General features: G+C 54.0%; 1 protein-coding gene across 1 annotated transcript; it reads right to left on the reverse strand.

Moving 5' to 3' along the window:
• Window positions 1–2,679: 2,679 nt before the first annotated feature.
• On the reverse strand, window positions 2,680–22,831 carry LOC147086590 (tripartite motif-containing protein 46-like). Its single transcript, XM_085978277.1, has 3 exons — window positions 22,392–22,831; window positions 7,013–7,250; window positions 2,680–2,687 (listed from the first exon to the last, which is right to left on the reverse strand). Exons 1-3 carry the CDS (start codon window positions 22,563–22,565, stop codon window positions 2,680–2,682), a joined length of 420 nt encoding a protein of 139 aa, XP_085834403.1. The 5' UTR covers window positions 22,566–22,831.
• Window positions 22,832–23,124: the final 293 nt, after the last annotated feature.

Consider the following 23,124-nt stretch of genomic DNA (forward strand, 5'->3'; position numbering starts at 1 on the left):
AGGGGAGGATGGGGGGAGAGAGAGAGATTGGGGGAGAGGAGAGATGGGGGGAGAGGAGAGATTGGGGGGAGAGGAGAGATGGGGGGAGAGGAGAGATGGGGGGAGAGGAGAGAAGGGGGAGAGGAGAGACGGGGGGAGAGGAGAGACGGGGGGAGAGGAGAGACGGGGGGAGAGGAGAGACGGGGGGAGAGGAGACGGGGGGAGAGGAGAGACGGGGGGAGAGGAGAGACGGGGGGAGAGGAGAGACGGGGGGAGAGGAGAGACGGGGGAGAGGAGAGACGGGGGGAGGAGGAGAGACGGGGGGGAGGGGAGAGACGGGGGGGGGGAGAGACGGGGGGGGAGAGACGGGGGAGGGGAGAGACGGGGGGGAGGGGAGAGACGGGGGGAGGGGAGAGACGGGGAGGGAGGGGAGAGACGGGGGGAGGGGAGAGACGGGGGGAGGGAGAGAGACGGGGGGAGGGGAGAGACGGGGGGAGGGGAGAGACGGGGGGAGGGGAGAGACGGGGGGAGGGGAGAGACGGGGGGAGGGGAGAGACGGGGGGAGGGGAGAGACGGGGGGAGGGGAGAGACGGGGGGAGGGGAGAGACGGGGGGAGGGGAGAGACGGGGGGAGGGGAGAGACGGGGGGAGGGAGAGACGGGGGGAGGGGAGAGACGGGGGGGAGGGGAGAGACGGGGGGAGGGGAGAGACGGGGGGAGGGGAGAGACGGGGGAGGGGAGAGACGGGGGAGGGGAGAGACGGGGGGAGGGGAGAGACGGGGGGAGGGGAGAGACGGGGGGAGGGGAGAGACGGGGGAGGGAGAGACGGGGGGAGGGGAGAGACGGGGGGAGGGAGAGACGGGGGGAGAGAGGAGAGACGGGGGGAGAGAGAGAGACGGGGGGAGAGAGAGAGACGGGGGGAGAGAGAGAGAGACGGGGGGAGAGAGAGAGAGACGGGGGGAGAGAGAGAGACGGGGGGAGAGAGAGAGACGGGGGAGAGAGAGAGACGGGGGGAGAGAGAGAGACGGGGGGAGAGAGAGAGACGGGGGGAGAGAGAGAGACGGGGGGAGAGAGAGAGACGGGGGGAGAGAGAGAGACGGGGGGAGAGAGAGAGACGGGGGAGAGAGAGAGACGGGGGGAGAGAGAGAGACGGGGGGAGAGAGAGAGACGGGGGGAGAGAGAGAGACGGGGGAGAGAGAGAGACGGGGGGAGAGAGAGAGACGGGGGGAGAGAGAGAGACGGGGGGAGAGAGAGAGACGGGGGGAGAGAGAGAGACGGGGGGAGAGAGAGAGACGGGGGGAGAGAGAGAGACGGGGGAGAGAGAGAGACGGGGGAGAGAGAGAGACGGGGGGAGAGAGAGAGACGGGGGGAGAGAGAGAGACGGGGGGAGAGAGAGAGACGGGGGAGAGAGAGAGACGGGGGGAGAGAGAGAGACGGGGGGAGAGAGAGAGACGGGGGAGAGAGAGAGACGGGGGGAGAGAGAGAGACGGGGGGAGAGAGAGAGACGGGGGGAGAGGAGAGATGGGGGGAGAGAGAGAGATGGGGGAGAGGAGAGATGGGGGAGAGGAGAGATTGGGGGGAGAGGAGAGATGGGGGAGAGGAGAGATGGGGGAGAGGAGAGATGGGGGAGAGGAGAGATGGGGGAGAGGAGAGATGGGGGGAGAGGAGAGATGGGGGGAGAGGAGAGATTGGGGGGAGAGGAGAGATGGGGGAGAGGAGAGATGGGGGAGAGGAGAGATGGGGGAGAGGAGAGATGGGGGGAGAGGAGAGATGGGGGAGAGGAGAGATGGGGGAGAGGAGAGATGGGGAGAGGAGAGATGGGGGGAGAGGAGAGGTGGGGGGAGAGGAGAGGTGGGGGGAGAGGAGAGGTGGGGGGAGAGGAGAGGTGGGGGGAGAGGAGAGATGGGGGGAGAGGAGAGATGGGTGGAGAGGAGAGATGGGGGGAGAGGAGAGATGGGGGGAGAGGAGAGATGGGGGGAGAGGAGAGATGGGGGAGAGAGAGAGACGGGGGGAGAGGAGAGATGGGGGAGAGGAGAGATGGGGGAGAGGAGAGATGGGGGGAGAGGAGAGATGGGGGAAGAGGAGAGATGGGGGAGAGGAGAGATGGGGGGAGAGAGGGGGGAAGAGAGACGGGGGTTTGAAGGGGGAAGAGAGAGGGGGTTTGAAGGGGGGAGAGAGAGGGGTTTTGAAGGGGGGAGAGAGAGGGGTTTTGAAGGGGGGAGAGAGAGGGGTTTTGAAGGGGGAAGAGAGAGGGGGTTTGAGGGGGGAAGAGAGAGGGGGTTTGAAGGGGGGAGAGAGAGGGGGTTTGAAGGGGGAAGAGAGAGGGGTTTTGAGCGGGGGAGAGAGGGGTTTCAAGGGCGGGGGGAAGAGAGGGAGAGAGGAATTAATAGAATGCCGATCAAGAGTACGGTTAAACAGGACATTATTTGCACGGACCTCTCGCCCATTCTCAATCTCAGCCACTAATTTAATCGTCCGAGGAAGGAAGCTCTGGAAGATTCGTCCTGGACTCAAAAGTAATGAAGCAAAAACTCAATTCTTTCCAGCGGTCCCCACATCACTACCCTCTCTCCCGAGGCTGACCCCAGTGTCGGGGATGGGGGAGGGGGAGGGAGGGGTCTGAGTTACGGGGAAAGGCCCGGGAGAGCTGGGCTCTGCACCCTGGAAAGGTGGTGTCTGAGAGACGATCTTATCGAGGGGCATCAGAATCCTGAAGGGAACAAAGAGAAATCAGGGACACTGCGGCGAATTAAACCGTGGGAGTGGGACGAGGGGTGACAGGTTCAATTGAGGGGTGATATCAGGACGTTCCTCACATAGAGAGGGAGAGTGATTGACTCACAGAACGGACTCCCAGATGGAGGAGGGGAGGAGAAATCCCTGGGCTCATTTGAGAACCACCTGCATACTGCAATGGGGGGGGCGTAGGGGGCTAGCAGGATGGGCGATTGTGATGGGCTGAATGGCCTCCCTCGTTGTACCTTGTGATCTCCCTGACTGGCCTCTTCAGCAGGACAACCAGGGACTCCCACCGAGTCTTCAGTTAAGGGGAAGCTGGATAAGTACACGAGGGAGAAAGGGATCGAAGGATATGGGGATAGGGGTGAGATGAAGAGGGGCGGTAGGAGGCTGGTGTGGAACAGAAACACCGGCACGGACCAGTTGGGCCGAATGGCCTCGCTCTGTGCTGTAAAATGCAATGCAAGAACGTCAGGAATTGGAGCAGGAGTCGGCTATTCAGCCCCTCGATCCTGCTCCGCCATTCAATAAGATCATGGCTGATCTTCTACCTCAACTCCATTCACCGGACCTATCGCCACATCCCTTCCTTCCCTTAATATTCAAAAATCTATCGATCTCAGCCTTGAATATACTCAACGACTGAGCCTCCACAGCCCTCTGGGGCAGAGAATTCCAAAGATTCACCGCCCTCTGAGTGAAGAAATTCCTCCTCATCTCAGTCCTGAATGGCCGACCCCTTATCCTGAGACTGCGACCCCTTGTTCTAGACTCCCCAGCCAAGGGAAACATTAGAGTCATAGAGTCATAGAGTTATACAGCACGGATAGAGGCCCTTCGGCCCATCGTGTCCGCGCCGTCCATCAAGCCCTGTCTAATCTAATCCCATTTTCCAGCATTTGGTCCGTAGCCTTGTATGCTATGGCATTTCAAGTGCTCATCCAAATGCTTCTTGAATGTTGTGAGGGTTCCTGCCTCTACCACCCTTTCAGGCATTGAGTTCCAGTATCCATCCTATCTATGCCCCTCATAATTTTGTACACCTCAATCATGTCCCCCCTCAGCCTCCTCTGCTCCAAGGAAAACAAACCCAATCTGCCCAGTCTCTCTTCATAGCCGAAGCGCTCCAGCCCTGGTAACATCCTGGTGAACCTCCTCTGCACCCTCTCTAACGCGATCACATCCTTCCTGTAGTGTGGCGACCAGAACTGCACACAGTATTCCAGCTGTGGCCTAACCAGTGTTTTATACAGCTCCATCATAACCTCCTTGCTCTTATATTCAATGCCTCGGCTAATGAAGGCAAGTATCCCATATGCCTTTTTTACCACCTTATCCACCTGTTCCGCCGCCTTCAGGGATCTGTGTACATGCACACCCAGATCCCTCTGACCCTCCGTCTTGCCTAGGGTCTTTCCATTCATTGTGTATTCCCTTGCCTTGTTAGTCCCCCCAAAGTGCATCACCTCGCACTTTTCCGGGTTAAATTCCATCTGCCACTGTTCCGCCCATCTGACCAACCCATCTATATCGTCCTGCAGACTGAGGCTACCCTCCTCGCTATTTACCACCCTACCAATTTTTGTATCATCCGCGAACTTACTGATCATACCTTTTACATTCATATCCAAGTCATTAATGTAGACCACAAACAGCAAGGGACCCAGCACCGATCCCTGTGGTACCCCACTGGCCACAGGCTTCCAGTCACAAAAACAACCTTCGACCATCACCCTCTGCCTTCTGCCACTAAGCCAGTTTTGTATCCAATGTGCCAAGGCACCCTGGATTCCATGGGCTCTTACCTTCTTGACCAGTCTCCTGTGCGGGACTTTATCGAAGGCCTTACTGAAATCCATGTATACCACATCCACTGCGTTACCCTCATCCACACACCTAGTCACCCCCTCAAAAAATTCAATCAAATTAGTCAGACATGATCTTCCCTTGACAAAGCCATGTTGACTATCCCTGATTAATCCTTGCCTCTCCAAGTGGAGACAAATTTTGTCCCTCAGAATTTTTTCCAATAATTTTCCTACCATTGATGTTAGGCTCACTGGCCTGTAGTTCCCCGGTTTTTCCCTACTACCCTTCTTGAATAATGGTACTACATTAGCGGTTCTCCAGTCCTCTGGCACATCCCCTGTGGCCAGAGAGGTCATGAATATATGTGTTAGAGCCCCCGCAATCTCTTCCTTTGCCTCACACAGCAGCCTGGGATACATTTCATCCGGGCCTGGGGATTTATCCATTTTTAGGCCAGCTAAAACCGCCAATACCTCCTCCCTCTCGATGTTAATATGTTCGAGCATATCACAGTCCCCCCGCCCTATTTCTATGTCTACATCGTCCTTCTCCATAGTGAAAACAGATGCAAAAAATTCATTTAGAACCCCTCCTACATCTTCCGGCTCCACACACAGATTGCCACTTTTGTCCCTAATGGGCCCTATTTTTTCCCTAGTTATCCTCTTACCCTTAATATACTTATAAAACATCTTAGGATTTTCCTTTATTTTGCTCGCCAGTGTTATTTCATGGCCCCTCCTTGATCTCCTCATTTCTTTTTTAAGTATCCCCCTGCACTTTTTGTACTCCTCTAGGGCTTCCTCCGTCTTTAGCCTTTTGTATCTACCAAAAGCCCTCCTTTTTTTCCTAATCCATTCTCGTATATCCCCTGACATCCAAGGTTCCCTGTGGTTTTTGGAACCACCCTTGACCTTTACGGGAACATGTTGCCATTGTATGATCTCAATCTCCCTTCTGAAAGCCTCCCATTGCTCCGATGCGGATTTTCCTACAAGTAGCTGATCCCAGTCCATTTTGGCCAGATCCTGCCTTATCCTATTAAAATCGGCCTTCCCCCAATTTAGAACCTTTATTTCCGGCCCATCCCTGTCCTTTTCCATGACCACCTTAAATCTTACCATATTATGGTCACTATCACCAAAGTGCTCACCTACTAGCACTTTTTCCACTTGGCCGGCCACATTCCCTAGAATTAGGTCCAGTACCGCCCCCTCTCTTGTAGGACTTTCTACATGCTGGCTCAAAAAGCTCTCCTGGATGCACTTTAAGAATTCTACACCCTCTGATCCTTTCACACTCTGACTATCCCAGTTAATATTGGGGAAGTTGAAATCCCCCATTATTATTACCCTATTATTTGCACATTTCTCTGAGATTTGCCTGCATATCTGTTCCTCTATCTCCCCCTGACTGTTTGGAGGCCTATAGTACACTCCCAGCAAAGTGCTTGCCCCCTTTTTGTTTTTAAGCTCCACCCATATGGCCTCATTAGAGGAACCTGCTAATATATCATCCCTCCTTACTGCAATAATTGACTCCTTAATTAATATTGCGACACCCCCTCCTCTTTTACCTCCCCCTCTGTCTCGCCTGAAGATTCTGTACCCCGGAATATTGAGCTGCCAGTCTCCCAGCATCCACCCTATCAAGCCCTGTAATAATTTTGTATGCTTCAATGAGATCCCCTCTCATTCTTCTGAATTCAAGAGAATACAGGCCTAGTTTACTCAATCTCTTCTCATACGACAGTCCCGCCATCCCAGGAATCAATCTCGTGAACCTTTGTTGTACTCCCTCCAGCCAGGGGGAACATCTGCCCATCATCTGCCCTGCCAAGCCCTGTAAAAATGTAATACGTTTCAATTAGATCACCTCTCATTCTTCTAAACTCTAGAGAATATAGGCCGAGTGAGACCACACCTTGAGTATTGTGTGCAGTTTTGGTCGCCTTATCTGAGGAAGGATGTTCTTGCCATGGAGGGAGTGCAGCGAAGATTCACCAGACTGATACCTGGGATGGCAGGAATGACGTATGAGGAGTGATTGGGTCGATTGGGCTTATATTCGCTGGAGTTTAGAAGAATGAGAGGGGATCTCATTGAAACTTGTAAAATTCTAACAGGACTGGACAGACTAGATGCAGGAAGGATGTTCCCGATGGTCGGGGAGTCCAGAACCAGGGGTCACAGTCTAAGGATAAGGGGTAAGCCATTTAGGACAGAGATGAGGAGGAATTTCTTCACCCAGAGAGTGGTGAACCTGTGGAATTCTCTACCACAGAAGGCAGTAGAGGCCAATTCATTAAATATATTCAAGAAGGAGTTAGATATATTTCTTAAGGTTAAAGGGATCAAGGGATATGGGGAGAAAGCAGGGACAGGGTACTGAATTTGGATGATCAGCCATGATCTCATTGAATGGCGGAGCAGGCTCGAGGGGCCGAATGGCCGACTCCTGCTCCTATCTTCTATGTATCTAGTCTACTCATAGGACGATCTCCCCATCCCAGGAACCAGTGTAATTCTTTCAGATGTAATTCTATTTGATCCTTGTTCTTCGCTTGTCGACTCTTTACCTTTAGTGCTTGGTAGGCGTTAACGACTGGCGTGATCTTGTGCGCGGTGTGGACCCTTCTTAGTTTACAGAGCTGGCAGATGAGGCGCTGGCATGTTTTACAGTACAAGTTGACCTTTTCCATCTCGTGTTCCGGGCACATCAGGACCTGCAACAGAAGAAGACCTGCACTCTGTGAGTACAAGGGTTTCGATTCACTCCTCTCCCCGTCAACCAGTCAGAGGGGCAGCGCAGAGGGAGCGCCGCACTGTCGGAGGTGCAGTACTGAGGGAGCGCCGCACTGTCGGAGGGGCGGTACTGAGGGAGCGCCGCACTATCGGAGGGGCAGTACTGAGGGAGCGCCGCACTGTCGGAGGGGCGGTACTGAGGGAGCGCCGCACTGTCGGAGGGGCGGTACTGAGGGAGCGCCGCACTCTCGGAGGGGCAGTACTGAGGGAGCACCGCACTGTCGGAGGGGCGGTACTGAGGGAGCGCCGCACTCTCGGAGGGGCAGTACTGAGGGAGCGCCGCACTGTCGGAGGGGCGGTACTGAGGGAGCGCCGCACTGTCGGAGGGGCAGTACTGAGGGAGCGCCGCACTGTCGGAGGGGCAGTACTGAGGGAGCGCCGCACTGTCGGAGGGGCGGTACAGAGGGAGCGCCGCACTGTGGGAGGGGCGGTACTGAGGGAGCGCCGCACTGTCGGAGGAGCAGTACTGAGGGAGCGCCGCACTGTCGGAGGGGCGGTACTGAGGGAGCGCCGCACTGTCGGAGGGGCAGTACTGAGGGACGGCCGCACTGTCGGAGGGGCAGTACTGAGGGAGCGCCGCACTGTCGGAGGAGCAGTACTGAGGGAGCGCCGCACTGTCGGAGGGGCAGTGCTAAGCGAGTGTCGCACCGTCAGAGGGGCAGTACTGAGGGAGCGCCGCACCATCAGAGGAGCAGTACTGAGGGAGCGCCGCACTATTGGAGGAGCAGTACTGAGGGAGCGCCGCACTGTCGGAGGGGCAGTACTGAGGGAGCGCCGCACTGTCGGAGGGGCAGTACTGAGGGAGCGGCGCACTGTCGGAGGGGCAGTACTGATGGAGCGCCGCACTGTCGGAGGGACAGTACTGAGGGAGTGCCGCACTGTCGGAGGGGCGGTACTGAGTGAGCGCCGCACTGTCGGAGGGGCGGTACTGAGGGCGCGCCGCACTGTCGGACGGGCGGTACTGAGGGAGCGCCGCACTGTCGGAGGGGCAGTACCGAGGGAGCGCCGCATTGTCGGAGGGGCGGTACTGAGGGAGCGCCGCACTGTCGGAGAGGCAGTACTGAGGGCCCGTTGCACTGTCGGAGAGACAGTATTGAGGGAGCGCTGCACTATTGGAGGGGCAGTACTGAGGGAGCACGGCACTGTCGGAGGGGCAGTACTGAGAGAGCGCCGCACTGTCGGAGGGGCGGTACTGATGGAGCGCCGCACTGTCGGCGGTGCCATCTTTCGGATGTAGACATTAAACCGAGGCCTGCGTCTGCCCTCGCGGGTGGATGTATAAGATCCCACGGCCACTATTGGAAGAAGAGCAGGGGGAGTTCTCCCCGATGTCCTGGGCCCAATATTTATCCCTCAATCAACATCACTAAAAAAAAACAGATGATCTGGTCATTATCACATTGCTGTTTGTGGGATCTTACTGTGGGCAGATTAGCTGCCGCGTTTCCCACATTACAACAGTGACCACACTTCAAAAAAAGTACTTCATTGACTGTGAAGCGCTTTGGGACGTCCTGAGGTGGTGAAAGGCGCTGGAGAAATGCGAGTCTTACTGTCCATCCCATAGCTCTCAACATCAATCCTTAATCGAGTGACTGGAGGGGGATGGGGAGGGTGGGGGGAGGAGGAGGGGGCCGGCCTGTTATAATGACATGCAAATGAGGGCGTTCCCCAGGACGACGCATCCCCCATCATTCGCGCTGAGCATTGTTGGCCACAAGGGGCGCCTGCTGACATGAATCCTGTCATTCATGTGAAAATGACTTATGTAATAATACTGGGCGGCCTGCTGGTGGTGCTGTCCAGGGAGAGTATAAATACTCAGGCATGGGCCCAGCTTGCTCAGGACATTCTTTAACAGGAACTAGTGAAGGACACAACTAGACCTCCATGTTGTAAAACAGTTGATTAAAACTTTGTTTAAGGCTTAGACCAAGTGCCTAGTAGTTTTCTTATGTCGCCTGCGTTGGCCTGTTGTCTACAGATGCTGAGGGCCACGAGGGGGCGGTTGGACAACTTGGAGAGGTAAGGGTTAAGTATCAAACGGCCTTGAATGTTGGAGCAACAGGCCCTGGAAGATAAAGAGGCTAACAGCAGGAGGGTGCCATAGAAGAAAAGATGGATGATGTTCTGCTTCAGAGGTCTGATTATTATCTGCAAGAAATGCTGGCGCCAGGGAATAAGTGACTGGGACAACATCGACCATGAGTGATTAAAGTATGTCTTTAGTGGCTAGTGTAATAATCATAGGCAGAAGGATCAATTAACCATGGTCTAGAGGGGATTGTTTAGGACGATAAGTTGTCCAAACTAGTCTGTAAAGGATCCATAAACAGATAGGTCAGGAAAAGCCTCGGTTGTGGGAAAGTATCTTTGAAGTAAAAGAAAGCTAAGAGCTAGAAATTCATCTACTTGTGGACACTCCGTAGCGCCATGAAATGGCGGCCGCCGCTCTTTCGCCAGCTGGTGGTGGGTCCCGCGACGGCTGCCATTTTCTTCTCTCCCTTTGATATTTTTCCCCCTGGGGAGAAAAAGATGGCGGCGTGGGGGACGTCATTCGGCGTGCAGCGCCGACTTAACATCACCGACGCGAACTTTGACCCTCGCGCCAAATTGGGTCCGAAGCACGCCAGGTTAACCAGGCATGCCAGCAACCCGACAGCGGTGATGTCGGCCGCTCTTAAAGGGACACACACCTTAAAGGAACACACGCATCATTCAGGTAAGTTTGAATTTAAGGGTTTGGACCCGGGTTTTTTTGGGGGATTTTTATTGAAGTGGTGGCTTGCTGCAAAAGATGTGAAAAGTTGTTTTTTTCATTAAGTGTGGAGGGCGTGCTGCTGGACGCTTGCAAGGGCTCGGATGGTAAATGAAGGCCTTTGAGAGGGCAGAACATGCTGCGAATACTCAGCAGGTCACGCGACATCCGTGGAGAGAAGAACAGAGTTCACGTCTCAGTTCGACATGCTGTAATTTCACATCCGCTCGCAGAGGTGAGAGGAAGACGCCGGGATATCCAGGATGGAATCATCCGCCTGCAGTCCCACTGGCTGGGCAGGCTGCCTCTTCTTGCTGACCCGCTGGCTGGGCAGGCTGCATTTCTTGGGTGTGTGAAATGAGGAAGGCACAAGGGTGGAGTTGTGCTGACGGGAGGGCGGGGAAGGTAAGAGGTGCAGGCCAGGAGGAGGATAATGTACGAGGGGCAGCACGGTGGCATAGTGGTTAGCACTGTTGCCTCACAGCGCCAGGGACCCGGGTTCGAATCTGGCCTCGGGTGACTGTCTGTGTGGAGTTTGCACATTCTCCCCGTGTTTGCGTGGGTTTCCTCCGGGTGCTCCGGTTTCCTCCCACAGTCCAAAGATGTGCGGGTTAGGTTGATTGGCTATGATAAATTGACCCTTAGTGTTAGGGGGATTAAATACGTGGGGTTACGGGGATCGGGTGGGATATGTGTCGGTGCAGGCTCGATGGGCCGAAATGGCCTCTATCTGCACTGTGGGGTTTCTGTGATTCTGTGATACCGGCATCTTGTGTCCTTTCAGCCCCGCCGCTGGCCAAGGGCTCAGCCATGTCCCTGCCAAGAACGGCCCACACGGCTTCTGAAGATGCATTCACTGACCTTGACCAGTGGTCTGAGGTCCTGAAGCATCTTTGGGCACTGGAGCCAGGGGGTGGGGGAGGGGGCGACACTGCTGGCAGTGACGGCCTCGGAGAGCCGGTCCCACATCCTTCTTTCTGGAGGGCCTCCTGCCCTGTCGGAGGGGCAATACTGAGGGAGCGCCGCACTGTCGGAGGGGCAGAACTGAGGGAGCGCCGCACTGTCTGTGTGGCAGTACTGAGGGAGCGCCGCACTGTCAGAGGGGCAGTACTGAGGGAGCCCCGCACTGTCGGAGGGGCGGTACTGAGGGAGCGCCGCACTGTCGGAGTGGCGGTACTGAGGGAGCGCCCCACTGTCGGAGGGGCGGTACTGAGGGAGCGCCCCACTGTCGGAGGGGCAGTACTGAGGGAGCGCCGCACTGTCTGGGGGCAGTACTGAGGGAGCGCCGCACTGTCGGAGGGGCAGTACTGAGGGAGCGCCGCACTGTCGGAGGGGCGGTACTGAGGGAGCGCCCCACTGTCGGAGGGGCAGTACTGAGGGAGCGCCGCACTGTCGGAGGGGCGGTACTGAGGGAGCGCCACACTGTCGGAGGGGCAGTATTGAGGGAGCCCCACACTTTCGGAGGGGCGGTACTGAGGGAGCGCCGCACTGTAAGAGGTGCCGTCTTTCAGATGAGACGTTAAACCAAGGCCCCATCTGCCCTCTTGGGTGGATGTAAAAGATACCACGGCCACTATTGGAAGAACAGGGGAGTTCTCCCCGGTGTCCTGGGGCCAATATTAATCCCTCAACCAACATCACTAAAACAGATGATCCGGTCATTATCACATTACCGTTTGTGGGAGCTTGCTGTGTGCTTAGAAACAAAAGGATTTTAAAGATTGGCGGGAAAGACAGGGGTAGCCAGACTCCTATAAAGATAGATCCTTTCCCACCATTCTCTCTCTCTCTCTCTCGCTCCCGCTCCAACAAGATCGACCTAACGAGAAGTACCAGAGAAGCCGCCGAGCGGAGCGATCGAAACCGACCGCGTGTGGGGGTAAGCATAGTCTCGAGTGTCCCAAGCCGGTAACCCGATATCCCAGGCGAGCTGGGTGAGCTGTAAGGGCTCTCAGAAGTGAAGTTTATGGGCTATTCCGAGGGTGGGAGCTTCGTTTGGTTCAGGCGAAGGGGTTTATGCGACTGGGTAATTCGTTGGTAGGGGTGGAGTTAGAATCCACCATAGCAACAAGGGAATTACTGCTCGTTATAGTCCCCAGTTGTGTACTGTATGTATGTTGTTTGTAACCTGGATCTTATTCTCCAGAGGGACAGTGATTTTGTTTAGTAGTGCATGTTTTAGCCAGTGTATGTTAGACCAAATAAATATCAGTTTGATTTTTCACCGAAGCATTCCTGTCCGTGACTTATTCACGGCAGCGGCAGCGGCGGGAGGAGTCTCGGAGCGGAGGAGCGACTACAAAAGGCCCCAGAGGCTCAGGTAGGCCTCAGTGCGGCAGCGGCGGCAGGAATCTCGGAGCGGAGGAGCGACTACAAAAGGCCCCAGAGGCTCAGGTAGGCCTCAGTGCGGCAGCGGCGGCGGCGGGAGGAATCTTGGAGCGGAGGAGCGACTACAAAAGGCCCCAGAGGCTCAGGTAGGCATACCAATCTCCGGGAAGGAGAGAAGTAAAAAGTAATCGAGGTGTGAAGTCACCACAAAACAGGTAAGTGATTGGTTGGAGTATTTCTCTCTTTTTAAAACTTTAAGTCTGTGGTTTATAGTTTTTAAGGTCTCTGTGCTGTAGCAGGGACAGTTTGCAAACCAGGGCCCTTAATTATATCATTTAACTGTAGTGAAATTGGTGGGATTCATTTGTTTAATTTAATTGCAATTAATTAAAGGGTAAGTCATGTCAGGACAGCCCAGCCCCGTGTTATGCTCCTCCTGCGCTATGTAGGAAATCAGGGACGCTGCCGGTGTCCCTGACGACCATGTGTGCTGGAAATGTATCCAGCTGCAACTACTAGCGGACCGTATTGAGGCGCTGGAGCTGCGGATGGATGAGTTTTGGAGCATTCGCGATGCTGAGAGGGTCGTGAATAACACGTTTAGTGAGTTGGTCACACCGCAGGTAAGGGCTGCACAGGCAGAAGGGAAATGGGTGACCATCAGGCGGAGCAGTAGAAGCAGGCAGGTAGTGCAGGGGACCCCTGTGGCCATCCCCCTCTCAAACAGGTATACCGATTTGGATACTGTTGAGGGGGATGACTTACCAGGGGAAGGCAGCAGCAGCCAACTTCCTGGCACCGGGGGTGCTTCTGCTGCTCAGGAAGGGAGGAAAAAGTGTGTGAGGGCAATAGTGGTAGGGGATTCTATCGTAAGGGGAACAGATAGACGTTTCTGTGGCAGTAGACGTGACTCCAGGATGGTTTGTTGCCTCCCTGGTGCCAGGGTCAAGGATGTCACTGAACGGCTGCAGGGTATTCTGAAGGGGGAGGGGGAGCAGGCAGAGGTCGTGGTCCACATTGGGACCAACGGCCTGGGTAGGAAGAGGGATGAGGTCCTGCAGCAAGAATTTAGGGAGCTAGGTAGCAGATTAAAGAGTAGGACCTCAAAAGGTTGTAATCTCTGGATTACTCCCGGTGCCACGTGCTAGTGAGTATAGGAATAGGAGGATAGAGCAGATGAATGCGTGGCTAAAGAGTTGGTGCAGGAGGGAGGGCTTTAGTTTCCTGGATCACTGGGTTTGCTTCTGGGGAAGGTGGGACTTGTACAAGTCAGATGGGTTGCACCTGAACCAGAACGGGACAAATATCCTTGCGGGGAGGTTTGCTAGCACTGTTGGGGGGGGGGTTTAAACTAACTTGGCAGGGGGATGGGATACAGAGTGGAGCTATAATAGGGGGTGATGTACAGCCAAATATAGAGGAACAAACAAGTCAGACTGGAAGGCAGAGCAAATATGTAACGGCACAAGGGAGTAGGGCAAGGCTGGATGGCATTTATTTTAATGCAAGGAGTCTTGCGAATAAGGTGGATGAACTGAAGGTGTTGATGAACACATGGGAGTATGATATTGTTGCTGTCACGGAGACATGGTTGAGGGAGGCGCAAGACTGGCAGCTCAATATTCCGGGGTATAGAATCTTCAGGCGAGACAGAGGGGGGTGTAAAAGGGGAGGGGGTGTTGCAATATTAATTAAGGAGTCAATTACTGCTGTAAGGAGGGATGATATATTAACAGGTTCCTCTAATGAGGCCATATGGGTAGAATGTAAAAACAAAAAGGGGGCAAGCACTTTGCTGGGAGTGTACTATTGGCCCCCAAACAGTCAGGGGGAGATAGAGGAACAGATATGTAGGCAAATCTCAGAGAAGTGTGCAAATAATAGGGTAATAATAGTGGGGGATTTCAACTTCCCCAATATTAACTGGGATAGTCAGAGTGTGAAAGGCTTAGAGGGTGTAGAATTCTTAAAGTGCATCCAGGAGAGCTTTTTGAGCCAACATGTAGAAAGTCCTACAAGAGAGGGGGCGGTACTGGACCTAATTCTAGGGAATGTGGCCGGGCAAGTGGTAGAAGTGTTAGTAGGAGAGCACTTTGGTGACAGTGACCATAATTCGGTGAGATTTAGGGTAGTCATGGAAAAGGACAGGGATGGACCGGAAATAAAGGTACTAAATTGGGGGAAGGCCGATTTTACTATGATAAGGCAGGATCTGGCCAAAGTGGACTGGGATCAGCTACTTGTAGGAAAATTCACATCGGAGCAATGGGAGTCTTTCAGAAAGGAATTTGAGAGAGTACAATGGCGACATGTTCCCGTAAAGGTCAAGGGTGGGACCAACAAGCCCAGGGAACCTTGGATGTCAAGGGATATACGAGAATGGATTAGGAAAAAAAAGGGGCTTTTGCAGATACAAAGGACTAAAGACAGAGGAAGCCCTAGAGGAGTATAAAAAGTGCAGGGGGATACTTAAAAAAGAAATTAGGAGAGCGAGGAGGGGCCATGAAATAACACTGGCGAGCAAAATAAAGGAAAATCCTAAGGTGTTTTATAAGTATATTAAGGGCAAGAGGATAACTAGGGAAAGAGTAGGGCCCATTAGGGACCAAAGTGGCAATCTATGTGTGGAGCCTGAAGATGTAGGTGGGGTTTTAAATGAATTTTATACATCTGTGTTCACTATGGAGAAAGACGATATAGACATAGAAATCGGGCAGGGGGGCTGTGATATACTTGAACATATTAGCATCGAGAGGGAGGAGGTACTAGCGGTTTTAGCAGGCTTAAAAGTGGATAAATCCCCAGGCCCGGACGAGATGTATCCCAGGCTGCTGTGTGAGGCAAAGGAGGAGATTGCAGGGGCTCTGACACAAATTTTCATAACCTCTCTGGCCACAGGGGAGGTGCCAGAGGACTGGAGAACAGCTAATGTAGTACCATTATTCAAGAAGGGTAGTAGGGATAAACCAGGGAATTACAGGCCAGTGAGCCTAACATCAGTGGTAGGGAAATTATTGGAAAAAATTCTGAGGGGCAGAATTAGTCTCCACTTGGAGAGGCAGGGATTAATCAGGGATAGTCAGCATGGCTTTGTCATGGGAAGATCATGTCTGACCAATTTGATTGAATTTTTTGAGGGGGTGACTAGGTGTGTGGATGAGGGTAGTGCAGTGGATGTGGTATACATGGATTTCAGTAAGGCTTTCGATAAAGTCCCGCATAGGAGACTGATCAAGAAGGTAAGAGCCCATGGGATCCAGGGTGCCTTGGCACATTGGATCCAAAACTGGCTTAGTGGCAGAAGGCAGAGGGTGATGGTGGAAAGTTGTTTTTGTGACTGGAAGCCTGTGTCCAGTGGGGTGCCACAGGGATCGGTGCTGGGTCCCTTGCTGTTTGTGGTCCACATTAATGATTTGGATGTGAATGTAAAAGGTATGATCAGTAAGTTCGCAGATGACACGAAAATTGGTGGGGTGGTAAATAGAGAGGAGGGTAGCCTCAGTCTGCAGGACGATATAGATGGGTTGGTCAGATGGGCGGAACAGTGGCAAATGGAATTTAACCCTGAAAAGTGTGAGGTGATGCATTTTGGAGGGACTAACAAGGCAAGGGAATACACAATGAATGGTAGGACCCTAGGAAAGACAGAGGATCAGAGGGACCTTGGTGTGCATGTACATAGATCCCTGAAGGCGGCAGAACAGGTGGATAAGGTGGTTAAAAAGGCATATGGGATACTTATATTCTATGCCTCGGCTAATGAAGGCAAGAGCAGGGAGGTTATGATGGAGCTGTACAAAACGCTGGTTAGGCCACAGCTGGAATACTGTGTGCAGTTCTGGTCGCCACACTATAGGAAGGATGTGATTGCTTTGGAGAGGGTGCAGAGGAGATTCACCAGGATGTTACCTGGGCTGGAGCGCTTCAGCTATGAAGAGAGACTGGACAGGCTGGGGTTGTTTTCCTTGGAGCGGAGAAGGCTGAGGGGGGACCTGATTGAGGTGTACAAAATGATGAGGGGCATAGATAGGGTAGATAGAAAGGAACTTTTCCCCTTAGTAGAGGGCTCAATAACCAGGGGGCATAGTTTCAGGGTAAGGGGCAGGAGGTTTAGAGGGGATTTGAGGAGGAACTTTTTCACCCAGAGGGTGGTTGGAATCTGGAACTCACTGCCTGAAAGGGTGGTAGAGGCAGGAACCCTCACAACATTCAAGAAGCATTTAGATGAGCACTTGAAACGCCATAGCATACAAGGCTACGGACCAAGTGCTGGAAAATGGGATTAGAATAGACAGGGCTTGATGGCTGGCGCGGACACGATGGGCCGAAGGGCCTCTTTCTGTGTTGTATAACTCTATGACTATTATTCCATTTACACTCTGAGTAATAATTAACTTTCGTAAGGTGGGGGCGATTCGAACCGTCCGTCTAGCAATTGGGCTAGGATCAAAAACCGATTACAGATTGCACTAGAGAGGGTGCAGAGGAGATTTACCAGGATGTTGCACCCCAGGGCTGGGGAATTTTAGCTATGAGGAAAGATTGGAGAGGCTGGGGTTGTTTTCTTTGGAACAGAGGCGGCTGAGGGGAGATTTAATTGAGGTGTATAAAATTATGAGGGGCCTGGATAGAGTGGAGAGGAAGGACCGATTTCCCTTAGCAGAGAGGTCAATAACCAGGGGGCAGAGATTGAAAGTAATTGGGAGAAGGATTAGAGGGGAGTTGAGGAGAACTTTCTTCACCCAGAGGGACCTGGGGGTCCTAGTACATGAAACACAAAAAGTTAGCATGTAGGTACAGCAAGTAATCAAAAAGGCAAATGGAATGTTGGCCTTTATTTCAAGGGGGTTGGAGTATAAAAGCAGGGAAGTCCTGCTACAACTGTACAGGGCGCTGGTGAGACCACACCTGGAGTACTGCGTACAGTTTTGGTCTCCTTATTTAAGGAAGGATATACTTGCATTGGAGGCAGTTCAGAGGCGATTCACTTGGTTAATTCCAGAGATGAGGGGGTTTGACTTATGAGGAAAGGTTGAGCAGGCTGGGCCGATACTCATTGGAGTTTAGAAGAATGAGAGGGGATCTTATTGAAACATATAAGGTACTGAGGGGGCTCGACAGGGTAGATGCAGAGAGGATGTTTCCCCTCGTGGGGAAATCTAGAACTCGGGGGCACAGTTTCAGAATAAAGGGTCGCCCTTTTAGAACTGAGATGAGGGGGAATTTCTTCTCTCAGAGGGTCGTAAATCTGTGGAATTCTCTGCCCCGGAGAGCCGCGGAGGCTGGGTCATTAAGGTGGAGATAGACAGATTTCTGCAAGATAAGGGAGTGAAGGATTATGGGGAGCGGGCGGGGAAGTGGCTTTGAGCCCAAGATCAGCCGTGATCTTATTGAATGGCGGAGCAGGCTCGAGAGGCAAAGTGGCCGATTCCTGCTGCTATTTCTTATATTCTTCAGGCATTCGGTTAGCGAACGCGGTCAACTGTACCAGTGAAACCGGCAGAGTCAAGAACTGGGCAATTTTAAACAGCTCCCGCCCCATTTCCCCTTCGCGTTCTCATGGGGCACCGGGCAAGATGTCACACAGCCACTCACCTCACCCTCTCCTGGGGTTCCCAGCCCTCCAGGGTGTCTCCAAGTTTTGCCCAAGGATGGAGATGTCGGACGACCAATGGCGGGAGTGTGGGGTGGGGGGGGGCGGAGCCGGTTGGTCAAACCTCCAGGAATGCGTCCAACCAGATTTGGCAACCAGAGTCCCCGTCTCCGCTACCACCCCAGCCCTCACTCCCCAGCCCACCACGGCCAGTCTCAAGTGCCCTCATGCTCCTCGATGAGAGGGAGGACAATCGGCAAGCGTTCCCTGCTCCTGCTCACGACCCAATGACCCCACCACACCCCCCCGCCCACCCCGGCCCAGTGAAAAGCAGACGTAGAGCGAGCGCTCAAGCTTCAGGGCTTTAGCGGCGATGCCCTCCTCGGTTGAATAGCCAACGCTGCTTCCCTTGGTGTCAGCTTGGCTCAGACAGTAGCACTCTCAGTCAAGAAGGACACACACCCCCGCCCCCAGTCCAGAGCCAGACCAACAGTCCGGTGCACTGCAGAGGGAGTGCCGCACTGTCTGAGGGGCAGGACTGAGGGAGCGCCGCACTGTCGGAGGGGCAGTACTGAGGGAGAGCGGCACTGTCGGAGGGGCGGTACTAAGGGAGCGCCGCACTGTCGGAGGGGCAGTACTGAGGGAGCGCCGCACTGTCGGAGGGGCAGTACTGAGGGAGAGCGGCACTGTCGGAGGGGCGGTACTAAGGGAGCGCCGCACTGTCGGAGGGGCAGTACTGAGGGAGCGCCGCACTGTCGGAGGGGCAGTACTGAGGGAGCGCCGCACTGTCGGAGGGGCAGTACTGAGGGAGCGCTGCACTGTCGGAGGGGCAGTACTGAGGGAGCGCCGCACTGTCGGAGGGGCAGTACTGAGGGAACGCCGCAGTGTTGGAGGTGCCGTCTTTCAGATGAAACGTTAAACCGAGGCCCCGTCTCCCCTCTCGGGTGGACGTAAAAGATCCCACGGCCACTATTGGAAGAAGAGCAGGGGGAGTTCTCCCCGGTGTCCTGAGGCCGATATTTATCCCTCAACCAACATCACCAACAAAAGAACAAATCTTGCAGCTCATTTGTGGGATCTTGCTGTGTGCAGGATGATTGCTGCAGTGGCCCACATAACAGTGACCACACGTCAAGAGTAATTCATCTGCTGAGAAGCGATTTGAGGTAAAACTAAAGTACGACTCGCATTTCTCCAGCGCCTTTCCCCACCTCAGGACGTCCCAAAGCGCTTTACAGCCAATGAAGTACTTTTTGAAGTGTGGTCACTGTTGTAATGTAGGAAACACGGCAGCCAATTTGCGCACAGCAAGCTCCCACAAACAGCAATGTGATAATGACCGGATCATCTGTTTTTAGTGATGTTGGTTGAGGGATAAATATTGGCCCCAGGACACCGGGGAGAACTCCCCCTGCTCTTCTTCCAATAGTGGCCGTGGGATCTTTTACATCCACCGGAGAGGGCAGATGGGGCCTCGGTTTAACATCTCATCCGAAAGACAGTGCGGCGCTCCCTCAGTACTGTCCCTCCGACAGTGCGGCGCTCCCTCAGTACTGCCCCTCCGACAGTGCGGCGCTCCCTCAGTACTGCCCCTCCGACAGTACGGCTCTCCCTCAGTACTGCCCCTCCAACAGTGTGGCACTCCCTCAGCACTGTCCCTCCGACACTCCCTCAGTACTGCCCCTCCGACAGGCAGCGTTCCCTCAGTACTGCCCCTCCGACAGTGCGGCACTCCCTCAGTACTGCCCCTCCGACAGTGCGGCGCTCCCTCAGTACTGCCCCTCCGACAGTGCGGTGCTCCCTCAGTACTGCCCCTCCGACAGTGAGGCGCTCCCTCAGTACTGCCCCTCCGACAGTGCGGCGCTCCCTCAGCACTGCCTTCTGACTGAGAGGCGAGAGAGTACAGCCGATACTATTTAAAACGCAAAAACCGACACCTTCTGGGTAAAAGAGGAGGAAAGTGGAGCGAGAGGGAGAGAAAAATAGGAAGGCAGAGTTTACTGCAGAGCCCTTGAATCAATCTCTGGCGTTTGGCGTCCGACCAAAGCTGTGCAGAAAGGACCAGATTGCTTCAAGCTCTTCGCGCGAATCCCTGGAGTGTTTTACAGCTGTGCGTGTAATCCAAAGCACTTTTCATTTTGGTCAATAAATATTGGGCCAGAAATTTGGGTCCCCGCGGGTGAGTACGCGCTGGGTACTCATGCGTAGGCCCAACAAAAGTGCCGGTTTCGTGCACGCACTGCGCAAGGCCTGCTTTTAACAAGGTAAGTGGTGAATTAAGTTAAATTAAAACATTTTTTCCCACAGGTTTATTATTTTTAAATACTTTAAAGTAAGGTAAGTTTATTTGTAGCCTGTTAGAAAATGTAAATTATTGTTTAAAATAGTTATTTCATGTAATTTATAGTTATTTTAAAAAAGTGATTTTTTAAAAATTTATTTGAAGTTTTAGTGATGTTTTGAGGCTGAATTGTATTCATAGATTTGACAGGTCTATCTATGAATAGACCTGTCAAATCCCACGCGGGCCCACACCACAACGGCCGGCGCGCTAGGTAAGTGCAGGTCGGAGGCTTGCACCCGCGGGAAGCCCCCGACCCGAATTTCTGGGCCAATAATCTTGACTGTGCAGTGCGGGATCACGGAGTTCGCCCGTCGCTGGGACATTGTAGGAGAACCTTCTCACACTCCTCCCAAACATTCACTCCCTCCACCACCGGCGTACCGTGGCTGCAGTGTGTACCATCTACAAGATGCACTGCAGCAACTCACCAAGGCTTCTTCGGCAGCACCTCCCAAACCCGCGACCTCTTCCACCTAGAAGGACAAGGGCAGCAGGCGCCTGGGAACACCACCACCTCCAAGTTCCCCTCCGAGTCACACACACCATCCTGACTTAGAAGTATATCGGCCGTTCCTTCATCGTCGCTGGGTCAAAATCCTGGAACTCCCTCCCTAGCAGCGCTGTGGGAGTACCTTCACCACACGGACTGCAGCGGTTCAAGAAGGCGGCTCACCGCCACCTTCTCAAGGGGCGATTAGGGACGGGCAATAAATGCCGGCCTTGCCAGCGACGCCCACATCCCGAGAATGAATAACGTTCAATAAATGGCACGATTTTGGAAAGTGTAGATAAGCAGGCGGACCTTGGTGTCCATATACACAAATCCTCAAAGGTGGCAGGGCAAGTTATCGCCTTATCTGAGGAAGGATGTTCTTGCCATGGAGGGAGTGCAGCGAAGATTCACCAGACTGATATCTGGGATGGCAGGAATGACGTATGAGGAGAGATTGGGTCGATTGGGCTTATACTCGCTGGAGTTTAGAAGAATGAGAGGGGATCTCATTGAAACTTATAAAATTCTAACAGGACTAGACAGACTAGATGCAGGAAGGATGTTCCCGATGGCGGGGGAGTCCAGAACCAGGGGTCACAGTCTAAGGATAAGGGGTAAGCCATTTAGGACAGAGATGAGGAGGAATTTCTTCACCCAGAGAGCGGTGAACCTGTGGAATTCTCTACCACAGAAGGCAGTTGAGGCCAATTCATTAAATATATTCAAGAAGGAGTTAGATATATTTCTTAAGGCTAAGGGGATCAAGGGATATGGGGAGAAGGCAGGGACAGGGTACTGAATTTGGATGATCAGCCATGATCTCATTAAATGGTGGAACAGGCTCGAGGGGCCGAATGGCCGACTCCTGCTCCCATCTTCGATGTTTCTATGTTTCTATGTAAGTTGATAAGGTGGTCAAAAAAGCATATGGATTACTTGGGTTTCTACATAGAGGAACAGAATATAAAAGCAAAGCGATCATACTCGAACTTTATAAATCACAGGTTGGGCCACAGCTGGAGTATTGTGGACAATTCTGGGCCCCACACTTCGGGAAAGATGTCGAGGCCTTAGAAAGGGGACAGAGGGGGTTTACCAGGATGTGACCAGGGACGAGGGGACTTCAGTTATGAGGAGAGGTTGGAGAAGTTCGGACTGTTCCGCTTGGAACAGAGAAGGTTGAGAGGTGACCTCATGGAGGTTGACAAGATGGTGAGGGGTTTCGATGGAGTGGAGAGAGGAAGATGGAGTAGATGGTGAGTGGGACAAAAACCAGAGGTCAGAGATTCAAAATCACTGGGAAAAGATGGAGTGGGGAGATGAGGAGAAATGTTTTCACTCAGAGTGTTGTGGGGATCGGGAACGCGCGACCTGAAAGGTGGTGGAAGCTGATTCATAGAAACAAGGGATATGGGGAGAAGGCAGGGACAGGGTACTGAATTTGGATGATCAGCCATGATCTCATTGAATGGCGGAGCAGGCTGGAGGGGCTGAATGGCCGACTACTGCTCCTATCTTCTGTGAAAGGCGCTCGAAGGAACCTCACCTTGGGCCGGAAGCTGAGCGTTGGTCCAATGTACTCGTGCTGGGCCTTGGGTGTGCCCCAGGGGTGGTGCAGCTTGAAGCACTCATTGCAGTAGTTGGCTCGGCAGTCGGTGCAGCCCTTGGTGGCCTCCTGCGCCGCGGGCTTGCAGACCTGGCACGGCACGGCAGCGCCCATGTTGGCCGTGTGCTTGTAGCGCTCCACGATCCGCTCCAGGGTCAGGTTGCGGAAGAGGTCGGTCAGCCCCCGCTCGCCCAGGTCCACCTCCCGCTGGCAGCTCGGGCACGGCACGCTGACTGTCTGAGGGTGGGCTGCCCCGCCGCGCCGACGGCCGGGGTAGGTTCCGTAACCTGCAGAGAGGAGGAGGAGGAGGAAGAGGAGGAGGGGGGGAGAAAACAGAAAGGGCAACCCAGCCAGCTCGTTCCGGGCTGCGCCCGCGCTCAATGCCCTCCCCACCCACCCAACCCCCACCCCCCCACACACACCACAAATAGACAACCCTGCTCCACACGGCCCCTCCGCAAAACCGTCCCCTCACCCCCCCAGAGAGAGAGAGAGGGAGGGAGGGGTAGAGAGAGGGAGGGAGGGGTAGAGAGAGGGAGGGAGGGGTAGAGAGAGGGAGGGGGGAGAGGGAGGGGGGGAGAGAGAGAGAGAGAGACGGGGAGAGAGAGAGGGGGAGAGAGAGAGAGACGGGGGGAGGGAGAGAGAGAGAGACGGGGGGAGAGAGAGAGACGGA

The sequence above is a fragment of the Somniosus microcephalus genome, unplaced genomic scaffold (assembly GCF_052327205.1).
Source record: "Somniosus microcephalus isolate GS21.2 unplaced genomic scaffold, FLI_Smic_1.0 unresolved_chr7, whole genome shotgun sequence".
NCBI lineage: Eukaryota > Metazoa > Chordata > Chondrichthyes > Squaliformes > Somniosidae > Somniosus > Somniosus microcephalus.

Coding starts and splice junctions, on each gene's coding strand:
- LOC147086590 (XM_085978277.1), bottom strand. CDS start 22,565: ATGGGCGCTGCCGTGCCGTGCCAGGTCTGCAAGCCCGCGGCGCAGGAG. Junction 7,251..22,391: donor CGCTCAGCTTCCGGCCCAAG/GTGAGGTTCCTT, acceptor CTTCTGTTGCAG/GTCCTGATGTGCCCGGAACA.